The following is a 16580-nucleotide window of genomic DNA, read 5'->3' on the forward strand; positions in this document are numbered from 1 at the left end:
CCACCCTTACTGACATTACATGGGTGGTTATTTTTCATTTGACATTGTGGAAAAACTTGAGGCCAGTCTTCACATGCCTACTGATGACACCCAACCTGAAGCTTGTTGCTTTGTTGGTGCACATTAAATTGTTGATGAGTCTTTTTTTTGTTGCAATTTACATTGGCAAGATCAAAGCCATCTGTTGCCTTCTGCTGGCAACTTGGTATCATAGCCAACAGTTTCATCCCCATTCATCTCTTTCCAATCTGGAAGTGCACAAACTCCATATCCCCTTTTAAATCTGAAAGCTATTTAATTTTGCATCCAACCCCAGCGTGAACTTTTCAACATCTACCTCAAAAACACCTTTTACCTCATATTTTACTTCCACTGAAAGCAAAACCCTAATTTGTGATAATTATTTATATTTGCTGCATAGCGAGCGGCAGCTTCGCCAGCAGCGTGTTCATCCTTTCGACTTTTCATTTTTTGGTATGTCTAAATATGTTTTAGTGGGGGGGGGGGGGGGTTGGTTGGGGAGATAAGGGGAAACCGTTTCAAACACTTACCTCAACGGAGATGCGATTTTTCTCTTTGTCGAATCTTCGCACCCCTCGAGGCCTAACAACTGGATCCCTTGTCAGAGATCTCCAGAAGAAGAGCTCCGACCACCGGCCTGCCGACTATAACATCGTGAAGCCGCGGTCTGCAGAGCTTCTAGCGGTGAGCGCGGCGTGGACTTTCCATCGCGGAGCCTGGGATCCCTTGCCGAGGATCGCCAGAAGAAGTGCTCCGAACCGCCGGCCTGCGGCCTATAACATTGTGAAGCTGTGGTCTCCGGTAAGAAAGTGGCCGATTCGGGAACTCCCGATGCCAGAGTTTCAATCATCCCGACGAGAGGGCTTGTACATCGGGCCGTCCACAGCAATACAGTGGGAGTGGCTTCACTGGCAGGTCAACACTGATTCAAGGTGTTGTCTTAAAAACTATCACCTTGATGACAATCTGGGCCGAGCATTGGCCAATAAATTAACAAGAAGATCGTCCAAATACAAATTGTGTGATGGAACCAAGAGAGGTGGGCAGAGCAGTTAAGTTGGATTGAAAATCCACCAAGAAGTAAAGTGTTTGGGCCAAGGAAGAATACCATCACAGAAGGAAAAGAAAGTGAAATTAAGGGAAATGTGTGAGCTGTGCATTTCCTGAGTCTATAGCTAGGAATGAGGTGTGCTGAAATGTATTTTCTGTAGGGAACCATATGATGTAATTATGTGATTGCATTGCAATTCCTTGCATGTAATTCATTGGGTTTTTTTCTAAGGTCATGCTTTAATTTGACGTTCAGACAGTTAAGAAAAAGGCCACTATTTGCAAATAATTCATATGTCCCTAAAAGGTCTCTATACTTCAGCACTGTCAGTATTTGCTTTATGGTTACTATATTTCAAAGTACAGGTCCACCACCAACTTTCTGGCAACTGGGGGTCTCTTGCCCCCCCTCCCCCCGGGAAGTCCCCCAGAAAATGTTGTGAGATGAGGCGGCCGATCTTGACCTCAACGGGACTTCAGCGCCGAAAGCCAGGTCGAATCTTTCTGGATCCTGGTTCCGTGGAGCTGGCAGATCGGTTCCCAGAGATTACTTCCCCGGTCGATCAGCAGGTCACTCTCGAGCCAACAAAAGCATTGATGGCAATTTCAGCCGTAGTCAAGCTGAAGTAGAATTAAACAATGATAGCAATGTTTGGATTCCTTGCTTTGAAATCCCGTTGTCACTAGTTTTAGACAATTCATTTAATGTATTAACATGTTTTTGTCATGTAATGTTTACTTTTTCACAGCTTAATGCTGCACTTCTTTGTGCTATTGACAAATTTTGGATATATGGCTTCCTGTTTCGTCATCTAGATCATTGAGGTCTCTAACACAACGGTCACTTGTAAGAACCTGTCAATTTTACTACATGATGCAATCATAAAGAAAGCCCATCAACGCCTCAACTTCCTTAACAGATTGAGGAGATTCAATATGTTGATGAATATTCTCTTGAACAGTGCAACAGTACGGTATAGAGGATATTGACTGGTTGCGTCACGGCCTGGGTTCGGCCTTGGTCAGATTACCAAAAGTGGGGAAGACGGGTTTTTTATAACATCGTGAAGCCGCAGTCTCCATCGACGGGATCTACAAGAGGTGCTATCTCAAAAAGGCAGCCAGCATATCAAGGACAACCCTGGCCATGCTCTCATTTCACTCTTGCCCTTGGGAAGAACGCATAGGAGTCTGAAAACTAACGTTCAGGTTCAGGAATAGCTTTTTCCCAACAACTGTCAGGCTATTGAACATTACAAACTAAAACTAAACTACAAACTGCACAAGGAACTTTGGGCTTTGTTGTTTTTATATTATATTGGGATTTTTAATTATTTAACCTTTTTGTTTGTTCATTATGTTATTTATTGTTTAAAAACCTGTGGTGGTGCTGCTGCAGGTAGGATTGTTCCATTTCGGAACATATCACAATAAAATACTTTTAACAATCGTACCTTGTCTTACCATTCAGCCACTTTGTTAAACTAATCGATGATTTGCATGAGAAAATAGAAGACTGAAATAGTGAGACTGGTTGGGGAAGGAATCTCCGCCACATATCTAACACACAGCTTCCCACTAAAATTGGAAAATACATCAATAGCCTTCCACCCTAACTGCTCCTCTTTCCCCCCCCCCCCCCTAAAAGCATTAAAATAAGGAATTAAGGAAACAGTTATAATTCAAAACAACAGATTTTCTTATTCATTTGATCTTCACAGCTTTTTTTTAAATTAGAGATCAATTTTGTAAATTAGTTATGTTTCAATTAAACTTGTCTCTCTGTAATCTGATATTAAGCGCAATGTTAAATGTAATGTTCACTTGGTGCTTAGGGTAAATAAAGACGTTGACATGTGCCAGTTAAAATGTTTTTTTTAATTACAGTTGTGCATGCATGCACTTCCTGTTCAGCTTCCTGCTTTCATGTTTTTCGCATAAGCACTCATGGTAATAATTTCAATAGAAATGGAAGAATGGTTGCAAATTATTTTTAAATTCTTAATTTCCTTTATGGTTCCACTCTTGCGTGATGGGTTGTCTAGAACTTGCAATGTTACAGGCTACATTTTAAGTCAACATAATCAAGGAACATTTACACCCCCGGTCATTCCCTCTCCCCCACCCCCTATCCCATTAGGTAAAAGAAACAAAACATTGATAACACATATCAACAGATTCAATGTTTCAGATCAAGTCTCTTTAGACTGAACCGCCTGGCCCACTGAGTTCCTCTTGCATCTTTTTTTGTACAGTGGCTTGATTGTACTTGACTGGATAGAAAATCGTTTTTCACTGTTTTACATGTGACAATGAAAAACCAATTCCAAGTGCATTGACAGGCAGGCAGCATGAAAATTGAGAAGAAAATCTAATTTACATCAGTTTGTAAACAGCAATATTAATTGCTTGATGTTGAAGTAGATTAATTAGCACTAAAGAATAAGAAGATTTAATATTTGTAAAAATCCCAGTTTTTGATACATTGGCTGTTTTGGGAGCATGGTGACAGTGGGCACCGAACAAGCCCTTGATTTTAATTAGAAAGCAGCAAGTTCTCTGGTTCATTGTTGATCCTTCATGCTAGTGACTACTTTATGATTTTCCCGGAATTGTGACCTGCCAAGACGGTTCCCTTTTAATGTCGGAAAGAACGGCAGATGCTGGTTTAAACTCGGTCTGAAGAAGGGTCTCGACCCGAAATGTCACCCGTTCCTTCTCTCCAGAGCTGCTGCCTGTCCCGCTGAGTTACTCCAGCATTTTGTGTCTATCTTGAGCTTGAAAGTACATCTTGCCTGCTTTTTGTATGAACTGGAGACAGATGATTGGTATTGATGCTGGGCAGTGATCTGGCGTCTTTTGGCTCCCTTTAACAAACCAGTCTATGGTGTAAATTTGCTCAACACTTAAAGGTTTAGTAAGAGCTGCCAATGATCACGAGCGGATTCGCATCTGCTTTTGAATTAGAAAAAAAATGTTTTTGCCAAATGTGATAAAATCATAAATGTGCTATATAATGGAGTGTTAGAAAGCAATCTAACTTTGTTGCTTATTTTTGACTGAAATAAATCCTAATTTTTTTTTTTTACAATGGTGACAGAACAACTTTTGAATCATTTCATCAATTCCACAGAGTGGGTCTGGATAATTAAAAATAAATCCCAAGTTGTGCTGTTTGTGCTATGAAATGTTGCTGGCTTTAAAATGGTCCCTAAACACAGGTTATTGCAAAAACGTTTACAATCTTTTGCAGTACTGCACGTTAGTCTGTACATACATCATCGGGATCAAGTGAGACTGGAGTAAATGCTGCAAAAGAGATGTGCATATTTCTGCTCAACAGCTGAAATATGGGCCCACATTTTGTGGGGAAATAATACAATTAAATACAATCCCAAAAGAACAAAAAAGATTTATACAATTCTAAAATTAAGTATTGTAATTTAATTATAGATTTTGATGCCCAGCAGTGGGAGAAGGAACAGTAAGAAGATTTTTTTGTTGCGTGCTATCCAGTCAGCGGAAAGATTATTCATGATTTTAATCAAGCCGACACGGGTACAGGATAAAGGGAATGTTTAGTGCACAGTAAAGTCCAATTAAAGATTCTCTGAGGGTCTTCAATGAGGTAGATGGTAGCTCGGGACCTCTCTCCTGATAACAGCTGGGAAGAAACTGCCCCTTAATTTGGAGGTTAGCGTTTTCACACTTCTGAACCTCTTGCCTGATGGGAGAGGGGAGAAGAGGGGGTGTCCAGGGTGAAACTCGATGTTGATTATGCTGATGACCTTGCCGAGGCAGAGTGAAATGTAGATGGAGTCAAAGGAAGGGGGGTTGGTTTGCATGATGGTCTGGTCTGAGCTGCGTCCACAATTCTCTGCAATTTCTTGCGGTCTTTGATGGACCATGCAGTGATGCGTCCCAATAAAATGCTTTCTACACAGCATGCTTTTCCTTCTCAATATTTGTTCTGAGGCAAATTAAGTACACTGAAAATAGTTTTAAAAAACAAAATGTGCATTTTATTTGTTCCAGATCCTCGCTGGGCATCGATAAACAGGGGTGTTTTGATGTGTGATGACTGCGGCAGTGTGCACCGCAGTTTGGGGCGACATATCTCTCAGGTACGACACCTGACGCACACACCCTGGCCTCCTACACTGTTACAGGTAAGACATACTTTGTTTGTAGTAATAACTTCTAACAAGTTCAGATATGGCTCAAGGGTTTAAAAGTTCCCGGTTAAGGGCTAGTGTCAAAGGGTCCAAGATGGAGTATTTGATGGTGTGCTGGTACTCATTAATGTCTGCCTTGGTCAGCGAGAAATGTCCCAATATTGGCACAGTTCTTTCAAATTGCACTTGTGATTATTTAGCTTGTAAATCATGGAGAGCGTTGAGAGTTACAATTTGATTCTGCAGCATTGGGTTCATGGACCTGCTTTCTTTAACCCCAATTGTTTTGCATGTTCATGTCATTGGAAATATAAATGTATTCCTTAATCCCCAATAAAATGTGATGTGGTTTTATCCTTCTGAAAACAATTCCTTCTTATAGTACCTAATGGATGTATTGTACGTTATTACTCCATTTGTTGATCAAATTAAATAGATAAAAAAACCCAGTGAGAGATTTCTGGGTGTGCAGCCCTTTCTTGCACTGTTTTGAACAACTTGCCACTTAAGTAAAGATAAAATGTGATCACACTTATTAACTTCACTACAGTTTGTAGGAACGATAGCTACGGAAAAGGTGGAAGGTCGATCAGCATTTTGTGTGAGATTATTGTCACATTCGTATTGGTTGAAACACGCCTACTTCAAGAGATAACCATTTAATTAGTAGCATTGCAAAGGCTATGGTCTGATCTATTGCCGAGTGGTCACATGCACCTTCGAGAACCTGGGAATCCCAATTCTTCATCCTATTAGTATTAATGTTTTCATTTTAACCATTTAGGAAAAAACGGGTCTCTGGTAGATAAAACTCTTAAGGGCCTGTCCCACGAGCATGCGACTGCGTGCTGCAAGCGCGACCTAACGTGGTCACTTGAACCGTACGGCCTAGCGGGTCCGGTCCCTCTTCGATCGCCGGAGCCGTATGGAGTTGTGCGTAGCTGGTCCCGACATCGCGCGGGGCTCTGAAAAACTGACACTGTCCAAAAGTGCCGCGTGGTAACGGCCTGCCGGCCCGCAGCCGCATTGAGGCCGTACACAACGCCTTGACGGGTGTGCGCAGGGTCTCAACGCCGTATGCAGCGTCTTGATGCCGTGTGCAACATCTTGAAGCCGTATGCCTTCGCTCGAACTTCATGTCAACTCGTACGGGATCACTCGACCTCCACGCGGCCCCAGCTTCCGGTTTGGTCGCGCTTGCCGCATGCAGGCGCATGCTTGTGGGACAGGCCCTTTAATGATTAACTTGAGGTGCATGACAACTAACTGAAACATCATGTAAACTTTATATGATTCCTTAGACATCACTGTTGATATGTATAGGCTAAAGAGAAAAATTAGGTACCAATATAGACAAAAAAAAAATGTTTCATGAAAAATAAAAAGTCAATTTGAACTGTAGTAAACTTCCTTTTGCTCCCCATCGTTTAGTGTGCTTTGATTATTTGACACCCAAGAGTGATAAAAATAGAAATGTTTTCCAATGCCTGGCTTTCATTTCAGCTCTGGAATGACAATATTTTTACCTTGCGTGTGTGAGCACCTTTTGGAGAGTCCAAGATCATTGGTCCGCTGGACTACTTTAGACTTGCTTTATAAACAGTCACAGAGTTTGAAACCAACAACATGCACGATTGCTGAGATTCTCGATTAAATTACTATCAACCCACATTCATACTATTATGTGAAAAGGGTTTTTTCATTAAAAAAAAATCTCTTCTGTATTTACTTGTAAATCTTCCCATTGTTGTGCAAATTGTACTTCTTGTATCTTGACCTATGGATGATGCTTAATTTAGTTGTGGCCCCTTCTTAACCGATGTGATCATAAAACAATCTGACTAAAGTTTTAAGTCTCCAGAAAAGATGCAAATGCCCAAGGCAGGATCTATATCAGTTATCAAAGTGACAATACCAAAATACAAGTACCGTTCTTACAGCTCAAACTTGTTTTTAATTTTAGATGGTACAAATGCTTGTTGCCAATGGGGCAAATTCAATCTGGGAGCACACCCTGCTGGATCCTACATCAGTGAGTGGAAAGCGCAAGGCCAGCCCTCAGGATAAATTACAGTGAGTATACCCGATTCTGGTTGGAGCATGTATTACATACACAATCGCACCAATGTAACAAGTAGATTTGAGACCCAAAACACCACCCATTCCTTCTCTCCAGAGATGTTGCCTGTCCCGCTGAGTTACTTCAGCATTTTGTGTCTATCTTCGGTTTAAACCAGCATTTGCAGTTCCTTCCTACACATGCTTTACTTCCTCTTTTACCCAGCCTACAATTTAAATATTTATTTTACTGCTTCCATGGTTTGTCCACTTTTGCTTTAACCAACCGTACCCAATAACTCCCAGTTGACCTATATTCTTGACTCCCACCTTTCTGGATGGCCAGCAGGGATGGATCATCCTCTTTGTCACCCACCGGCTACTATTCCACTATACCCGCAGCGTTTGAGGTATTTAGAGAGGCACATGAAGATACAGGCAATGGGAGGACATGAATCATATGCAGGCTGATGGGGTTAGTTTAATTTGGCTTAGTTGTTAGCACAGGTATCATGGGTTGAAAGGCCTGTTGCTTTGTAATGCTGTTCTATTTTGTGGAACAGTTTATGTGGAGACTGATTAAGGTCTCGCAGCTCCAGCAACTCTCATTCAATCCTGCCCTCAAACTGTCTGCATGGTTTTCCTGTGACCCTGTTGATTCCCCCCAGGTGTTCAGTTTCTCTCCGATGCTCCAGAGATAATTGGCTACTGCAAATCGTCCTTCGTGTGTAGGTGAATGCTGGGGGGAGTTGATAGGGATGAGGGGAGATAAAAAGAACAGGTGCTATAATAGGATTAGTGAAAGATTTGTAAATGGGTGCCTGATGTTGGCATAGACTCTGTAGACTGAAGGGCCTACTTCTATGCTCGCTGTTCTTGCCATTGCTCTTACGTTTCTATATGGGTGCCTGACATAGGAATGTGTTCCATCTTTCCCCCACAGGTACGAGCCATCATTAACCATAATCTGCCTCTCAGTTATTTTTTGACGTTCCGAATATATTCAAATGCAGTATAGTTTTAAAAGCACAATGTAGAAACAAAGACCTACAGATGCTGGTTAATACACAAAACGGCTTTAAGTGCTGGAGTATCTCTGAAGATCAGGCAGCATCTCTGGAGAACGTGGATAGGTGACATTTCGAGATGGGACCCTTCTGCTGACCCGAAACGTCACCTATCCAGAGATGCTTCCTGACCTGCTCAGTTACTCCAGCACTTTATGTTGTTTAAAGTTTAAAACGCATTCTTACTTCCTTGATTATATGGTTAACTTTTTCATTTTCATCATTCAGTCCAAATAAAGCAGAATTCATCCGAGCCAAATATTCGATGCTGGCATTTGTCCATCGTTTGCCTTGCCGTGAGGATGACAGTGTTGCAGCCAAAGACCTGAGCAAAGTAAGCATCATTGCAGAAGATGTTAACTAATAAAAGACTGGTGCTATTCCTTTGCAGAACTATGCAAATGTATTTTTGTTGTGATATTTTATTTAAAGTGCAGCTATTGCAACCCTTCGGTCTTGCAATGAAATCATTCATCTATTTTCAGTGCTTATGCATATGCCTCCATTTGGCAATGTTGCTTTTAATGGTATGATAATGAATTTCTATTTTTCACTGACGTTGTCAAATGTGAAAATTATAATTAAAACTATTTAAGCTAATGGACTTCGGTTCTTTCATCACAGAGTCAAAATTATCTTTAACCAGACAGTGGTTGACAATGGGGATTGGACCTTACCACGGCTATCTTGAGAGTGATAGGGATGAGTATTAACCTCGTCCGCAATTATCTGTTTAATGACTTAAGAATTTGACTTCAGTGTGGTAGTAAATTTTATATCATGTTTAAAGTAAAGGCATAACATTAAGATTAAAATGGGGTAGAACATAAATGGGGATGACGTTTGGATTTTCACAATTGTGTATAATGGAGGTTAATATACATGTATTCAAGCTAGGGTGCGGGAACTACAGTACACATTCAATGGTGAATGAGAAATTGAACAATGTTTTACTATACTGCTTCTTTCATATTAGTTAGAGCTGTGGAAGAGGAGATGGCCTTGAAATTTAGAGGAATTGGCTTTATTTGGTCATTATAATGGGGAGTGGTGTAGCTGGTAGAGCTGCTGCCTCACAGCACCAGAGACCCAGATTGCTGTCTGTGTGGAGTTTGTACCTTCCCCTTGTGACCGTGTTGCTTTGCTCCCACGTCCCAAAGACATGTGGGTTTGTAATTGTAAATTGTCTGTGGGTCAAAGTGCCTGTTTCTATGCTGCATTCCTGAACTAAATTATCATGCTTCAAAATGTGCTTTCTTGATTTGATGTTTTTTAGTGGGTTGATAGGGTTGGGAATTTATTATATCAGCAAATGAATCAATATTTCGACCTGTCCTGACAAGCCAGTAGACAAATGTTATGCGAGAATAAAGTTCCTCTTGTGCAATGATTTTTTTTTAATTGAAGCTCATCATCCACTGAGTGCGTAAAAGGGAAATTGTTAGTTTATTTCCTAATAGAAATGTGTAAATTAAATACTTAGCTACCAGAGTTTATTAGAAATGAATGCTTTTATCACATGGCGTAGAATCTCCCAATCCTCAACAATTGGGATTGGGGGGAAAAGGGAGACATTTAGGAACTGAACCCTCAAATATATATTTTTTGAATAACAAGGATGAAAAAAGATGAAAATGTAATATGGTCATTTTCTTCTTGCATTCGATTTGGATTAAAATTGAATTGAGTGGCATGCTGCACACCTTCCTCTGTTGCGTCAGTCTTTGACTTTATGGTCTTCGACAATGATAGTCAATAGCATAAAAGAGAGCAACAGAGGTTATTGAGCTCCTGTGCTGTGCCTTTTTCTATGGCAATTCCCATTTTTTCTGCGTCATCATTTACTCTGCAGTCTGATGGCTAAGGTTCTTCAATTCATCTTTGAGAAGGTATTTTGGAGCTTTTTTTTTAATTAAAAAAAATGTTTATACCTTGTAATTCCCATGTAAATTTTCATGCAAATAAAGCTTCTAAAAATGTTTCTTTTCATGTCCTGACTTAGATATTGCACAATAGATTGCAGCTGAGCTGATTTCTTAACTTGATATTTATGCGCAAGCACAGGCTTGCACACTTTCCTTTTAGTAGAGGTTATTTGTCTAATAAATTAATTCCAAAAGGATGTTCTTTCCAAGTGAGAGAAAAGTCTAATTGATGTATTGTCAACTAAAAGGATGGAAGAAAGATCTAAGTGTGTATTGCCCTTCACAATTCATCACTTTGCAAATGCTTTGGTGCCAATGAAGTACTTTTGGCGTGTAGTCAGATATAATGTAGAAGATTATTAAAATACCCTTTTAATTGGATGATGAAAAGGAAATAAAAACTGAATGCACTAAATTTGTTGTACTAGTATGGACCTAAAAGCTCCTTATGTGGTCTGTCTGCAAAATTAAAATATATTAAATCATTTTCAAAAATGCGTCTTGCTGAGGAAATGCAGCAGGAAAAGTGTTCTTAACGTCTGTCAAATGGACAGGAGAAATTTGATTTATTAATAGATTTGTTAAAATAAAACAGCAATTAATTATGGCAGTCTGATGCAGATTTTAATGTGGCAATAAGAAATCCTGATCTCTTGGTATTGCTTCCATTGTCTGCCCAAATCTGTGTGAGAAATTCTATTAAAGTGGGATTTAAAAAGAGCACCTGTTCTTCTTAAATCAACCCATAATGAGGAATGTCTATAACTTTATTTTTGGCAACAGTGGATTAATGAGCTTCCACTATTGGGTATGAGGAGGTGAATATCAGATGGTCTTCTGGAATATGTAATGTAATTCAAAATATCTTGTGACTACATTGAAAAAGCAGCTCCTCACAAAGCAGACTGGCCTTGCCCATTTGATTTCAGGGATTAAATGACTCAAATAACCAATCCAAAGATCAGCTACATATAATATACTTATCTTGAGGCTTTTTATGTGTTTATAAATGACACAGTTAATTTAGTGTTACCTGTTATATGAGTGAGTTTCTGATATTTTCTTTTTATTTCAGCAATTACACTCAAGTGTGCGGACAGGGAATTTGGAGACCTGCTTACGACTCCTCTCGTTAGGAGCCCAAGCAAATTTCTTTCACCCTGTAAGTGTTCAGTGTAACTATTCTTAGTTACCATTATTGGGTCTTTGGCCTAAATTGTTAATTCTATTTCTCTTCACACAGATGCGGTCAGATCTGCCGTGTATGTCCAGCATTGTCTGATTTTATTATACCATTAATGGTTTTGTATATGATTTGGATTACTCAGCATTTGATATTGAAATCATAAAATAACACAGCATGGAAACAGGCCATTTGGCCCAACTTATCCGCACTAACCAGTGAGGCCCCCTTTTCACACTATAATCGTTGCCCAGCTCGTGGTCCATAGCCCACTGTGTCTAAGCGATTCAAGTGTTCATCTAGGCACCTAAATGGTGTCAACAACCCAGCTTCAACCGCTCTCTGGGTGAAGAATGTCCCCTCAGATTCTCCTCTGAATCTCTTTTTCTCCCTTAAACATTTCTATCAAACTCAGCTGTGGGAAAATTCCTGATGTCTACCCTATCCATACTCAGAAATGTATATACCCAAATCATTTCTCCCCCTTAACCTCTGCTCCCCAGTGAGAAGAGAACTAGAGTTGTTGCATAACAGACCTGCTCTATCCCAGGCAACATTCTAGTGATTTTTTTTTCTGCACCCTCTCCTTCACAGACGTACCCCTCTTAAACCTTGGTGACCAGAACTGCACAAGATACTCCAGCTGTTGTCTGACCAAGTTGAAGCATAACCTCCCTACTTCTGTATTTACATCCCCGTCTTATGAAGAACATTATCCCATATGCTTTCCCACCTATGTTGTTTACGTTTGTTGCCATCTTCAAGGATGTAAGGTAATCCAAGATCCAATCAAGCGCTTGTGCATTCAGGTCGCATTATTGAATTAAAGTAACATCCTAAATTGTGATATGGTATGAGGAAGTGAATTGCTAAATACCAAACCTACACTTAAAAGATCAACTCTCACTTGTATCTCTGAAGGGAGAAAGTTTTCCCCACACCCATTTTGAATTGAGTGGTTCATTCTTCATATCCATTGAATTGGGTTGAGAAGCTATTCCATTGACTTTAATCTTGTGCTTACTAAGTATGTGCAATAAAAGCAGCTTTGCCAATATCACCCTCTGTATTGTATAGAAGTTATTTTTGTAGCCATGATCATATTGAATGGCGGTGCAGGCTCGAAGGGCCGAATGGCCTACTCCTGCACCTAATTTCTATGTTTCTATGTAGAGAACTATATCTATTGTTCGAGAAAGAACTGCAGATGCGGGATAAAATCTAAGATGGACACAAAATGCTGGAGTAACTCAGCGGATGAAGCTAAAAAAGGGTATTGATCCGAAATGTCACCCATTTCTTCTCTCCATAGATGCTGCCTCATCGCTGAGTTACTCCAGCTTTTTATGTCTACCTTATACCTTTTGTTTGACATAAACTTAATAAATAACTGAAACTGTTTCAATGCTTTTTTTAAATTCCTGTTGCATTTTAGGAGAAAGGAAACACTCCTCTTCATGTAGCAAGCAAAGGAGGACAGATTCTACAGGCAGAGCTGCTAGCAGTATATGGTGCTGATCCCGGTGCCCCTGATGCCAATGGCAAGACTCCAAGCGACAATGCAAGGTTAGCTAACTGAGAAAACCCTATAAGTTCCCTCTCTTTTTGGCAGAGAAAACGTTACCCAACCTCACTGTCAAATGAATTGTTTTCCGGGATGCATTGTTATGAAATATTGAAGGCCATCTTGTACAATATTGGATCCATTACCATTTAAAAAAAATGTTGGGTTAATAATCATCTTTATGAACTTTCGAATGATTTCTAATTCAAATTCTGCAGATTTATTTGTTTCGAAGTCAGATCTTTCATGGTGAAGTAAAGCTTTTGAGTTGAAATACAAATGATTTGATTGAAGTTATTTAGAGTTTAATAGTTTATATTTAAATATTTCTGAGTTTGATTGTTTACTGAAAAAATATTTCAGGCTCACATTGAGTGTTATCTGAAGACTTTATGACATCAAGCTGGTATTAAATCAACTACAGCTCGGCATTCAACACCACCACCACTAAACTCCTTATCAAACTTGGAAAACTGGGTCTCTGCACATCCCAATGTAATTGAATCCTCGACCTCCCAATCGAAAAACCACTATTAGTACAAATTGGGAACAACAGGTCCTCCTTAATAACCATTAATGCAGGACCATCTCAGGGTCGAGTGTGCTCAGCTCCTTTCTCCAGTCTCTATGCCATTGACTGTAGCCATATTGAATAAATAATAGGCCATAGTGAGTCAGAGTACACGAGAGTGATCGATGGTCTGAATAGTGCTAGAACAACAATCTTGCTCTCAAAGGTAGACAAAAGTGCTGGAGAAACTCAGCGGGTGCGGCAGCATCTATGGAGCGAAAGAAATAGGCAACGTTTCGCCCCGAAACGTTGCCTATTTCCTTCGCTCCATAGATGCTGCCGCACCCGCTGAGTTTCTCCAGCACTTTTGTCCACATTCGATTTTTCCAGCATCTGCAGTTCCTTCTTAAAAATCTTGCTCTCAATGTTAGCAAAATCAAGTTGCTCATTGTTTAGTTCAGGAAAGGAAAACAGAGGGTCCATAATCTATTTATTCATTCATAGACTGGACAGCAGCGGAGAATGTCATCTGCTTCATGTTTCTGGATGTACATATTCTGAAGATCTGTTCTGGGTTCAGTGCATTTGATGCAATCACACAAAAAGCTCACCAATGCCTCTACTTCCTTAAAAGGTTGAGGAGATTTGGTATGTCGCTAAATGCTCTATCGAACTTCTGCAGATGTACACTAGAGAGTGCACTGGTTGCATCATGGTCTGGTTCGGGAATGAACGGGACTCCATGAACTGGTAGACATCCTTCCCAGGGATCTACAGAAAGCGCTGCCTCAAAGGCAGACAATAACATCAAAGATCAACACCAACCATGGCCACTCTCTTATCTCGCCACTTCCATTAGGAGGAAAGCACTGGAGCCTGAAAACCGTGACCACTAAGTTCAGGAACAGTTTCTTGCCAGCAACTATCAGTCACTTGAATACTGCATCATGAAAGACTACCTCAGCAACTGATCTTCAAAGGAGTTTGTTTTGGTTGCACTAAGGATGTGGGTTTTGCACTGGTATGACTAGAATTACTGATTATTAATTTATTGAATTATAAATATATTTCTGTGTTAAATGGCCTGTTAGGATGCAGCAAATAATAATTTCAGTGTTCTGTTGCCCTTACCTATGAAAATTAAACACTTGACTATTGAAATGACAATAAACATTTGTGTCATAATCTTTGAAATAATTCAAATCAAATATGTTTTTGATGACATTTATTCTGTGGAGTACAGGAAGAAAAGCAAGGATATGTAGTTCAAGTATCCAGTCCTGGTGTGAATCTTGACAAATTATTTCTGCATTTACATTTCTAAGATAACATAAAGCTGTACGGCAAAGGAGAGACTATGTTAACCAATGTGTGAGTTCTTTCAAAGACCTGTCCACTTAGTGACAATAACATGCTCATTTGCTCAGTCCATAAAAAATAAATCCTAATCTTCTGTCATCATTTAAATCCTGGGGGAAACCATTTCACCTTGACCACCATCTTAAAACCCCTCGTAACTTTTAACAACTGATAATTATAGGATAAAATAGGTTTTGTTAGTAATTGTCTCAGTTCACGCAAGAATGTGATTTATCTGTTTTAGCACCTGTTAATGTGGTATGCAAGTTACTGTTTTAGTAATGACAATATATAATTGCATTGATCCTGCAAATTTTGATTATATCTACCTTTTTGTGATTGAAACATGGACATTCAAATTTAAATAGTACTCTTTCTGCTGTGACTGACAAAATTATGTCTTTATTTTGTAGGCAAGCAGGACACCATGAGCTCGCAGATCGTTTGGTAGAAATCCAGTACGAACTCACCGATAGACTAGCCTTCTTTCTCTGTGGAAGGAAACCAGGTAGGTTATAAACACAAAAAGCTGGAGTAACTCAGTGGGATAGGCAGCATCTCTGGAGAGAAGGAATGGGCCTAGGTCTCAACCCAAAACGTCACCCATTCCTTCTCACCAGAGATGCTGCCTGTCCCGCTGAGTTACTCCAGCTTTTTGTGTCTACGGTTTAAATCAGCATCTGCAGTTCCTTCTTACACGGGTAGGTATAAAAGTGCTTTGGAGAATCCTGATGGATTTTCTCACAGTTTATAGAAAAATGCAATTCTAACCAATATTTGCCCAAGGGCTCCTCTGCAGAATGCAGTTTGACGTACCATGGAATGCGGGATGCAAGCCTGCACCTGTGTTTCTAGTGCATCAAACAACTAATTATATAATACAGCAATGTTTACAAAATATAGGCCAAGCATATCCTCCACAGAAATAATTTATGATTCTAGCAAATAATTCCACCCCTTTTCTGTGTGATAAGAGCAAAGGGCACATTAGGGGCAAGTGGGCAGAAATTAGAAGACAATAAATAAGATAAAGGTGGGGAAAAAAATTTACATGTTGAGGAATGTTTTGAAACAAGAAGAGAAAGGACACAGTGCATTTATAGGCTGTGTTAAATTGACTGCAGCAAACGTTTTGATATGTCTTGCACTCATTTTTTCATGGTAAGATTTTTCTACTAAATAATCTATTTGGAAGTTCGAAGAGCAGAATTAGGCCATTCGGCCCATCAAGTCTACTCCCCCATTCAATCATGGCTGATCTATCCTTCCCTCTCAGCCCCATTCTCCTGTCTTCTCCCATAACCCTTGACACCCATGCTAATCAAGAATCTGTCAGCCTCTGCCTTAAAATTACCCAATGACTTGGCCTCCACAAGCGCCTGAGGCAATGAATTCCACAGATTCGCCACCCTCTGACGAAATAAATCCGTCCTCATCTCCTTTTATTCTGAGGCCATGGCCTCTGGTCCTAGACCCTCTCACTAGTGGAAGCATCCTCTCCACTTCCTGGTATCCACTCCACATCCACGGGTACCATTGGTTACAGCATAGAAACAGTGCACAACGAGGACTCTTAGCTATTTAAAGTTGCTACGTTTGCACGCACTAGCTGATTCATGCTGGTGCGATTGGCAGCTTCTGATTTGGTTTCTTGTTGTTTATCATAA

The 16580-nt window shown here is 40.0% G+C and overlaps 1 protein-coding gene across 14 annotated transcripts in view; it reads left to right on the top strand.

Annotated features, from left to right (window-relative positions):
- Window positions 1-16580, top strand: part of git2a (G protein-coupled receptor kinase interacting ArfGAP 2a) — a 65323-nt gene that overhangs the window by 8672 nt on the left and 40071 nt on the right. For all 14 annotated transcript variants that reach the window (XM_055655341.1, XM_055655345.1, XM_055655343.1 and 11 more), the window contains exons 2-7: window positions 5107-5240; window positions 7210-7319; window positions 8600-8705; window positions 11372-11458; window positions 12915-13045; window positions 15327-15421. In XM_055655341.1, coding sequence (XP_055511316.1) covers window positions 5107-5240; window positions 7210-7319; window positions 8600-8705; window positions 11372-11458; window positions 12915-13045; window positions 15327-15421 — 663 coding nt within the window. The remainder of the gene's footprint in view (window positions 1-5106; window positions 5241-7209; window positions 7320-8599; window positions 8706-11371; window positions 11459-12914; window positions 13046-15326; window positions 15422-16580) is intronic.

This window comes from Leucoraja erinacea, chromosome 25 (assembly GCF_028641065.1).
Source record: "Leucoraja erinacea ecotype New England chromosome 25, Leri_hhj_1, whole genome shotgun sequence".
Classification (NCBI taxonomy): Eukaryota; Metazoa; Chordata; class Chondrichthyes; order Rajiformes; family Rajidae; genus Leucoraja; species Leucoraja erinaceus.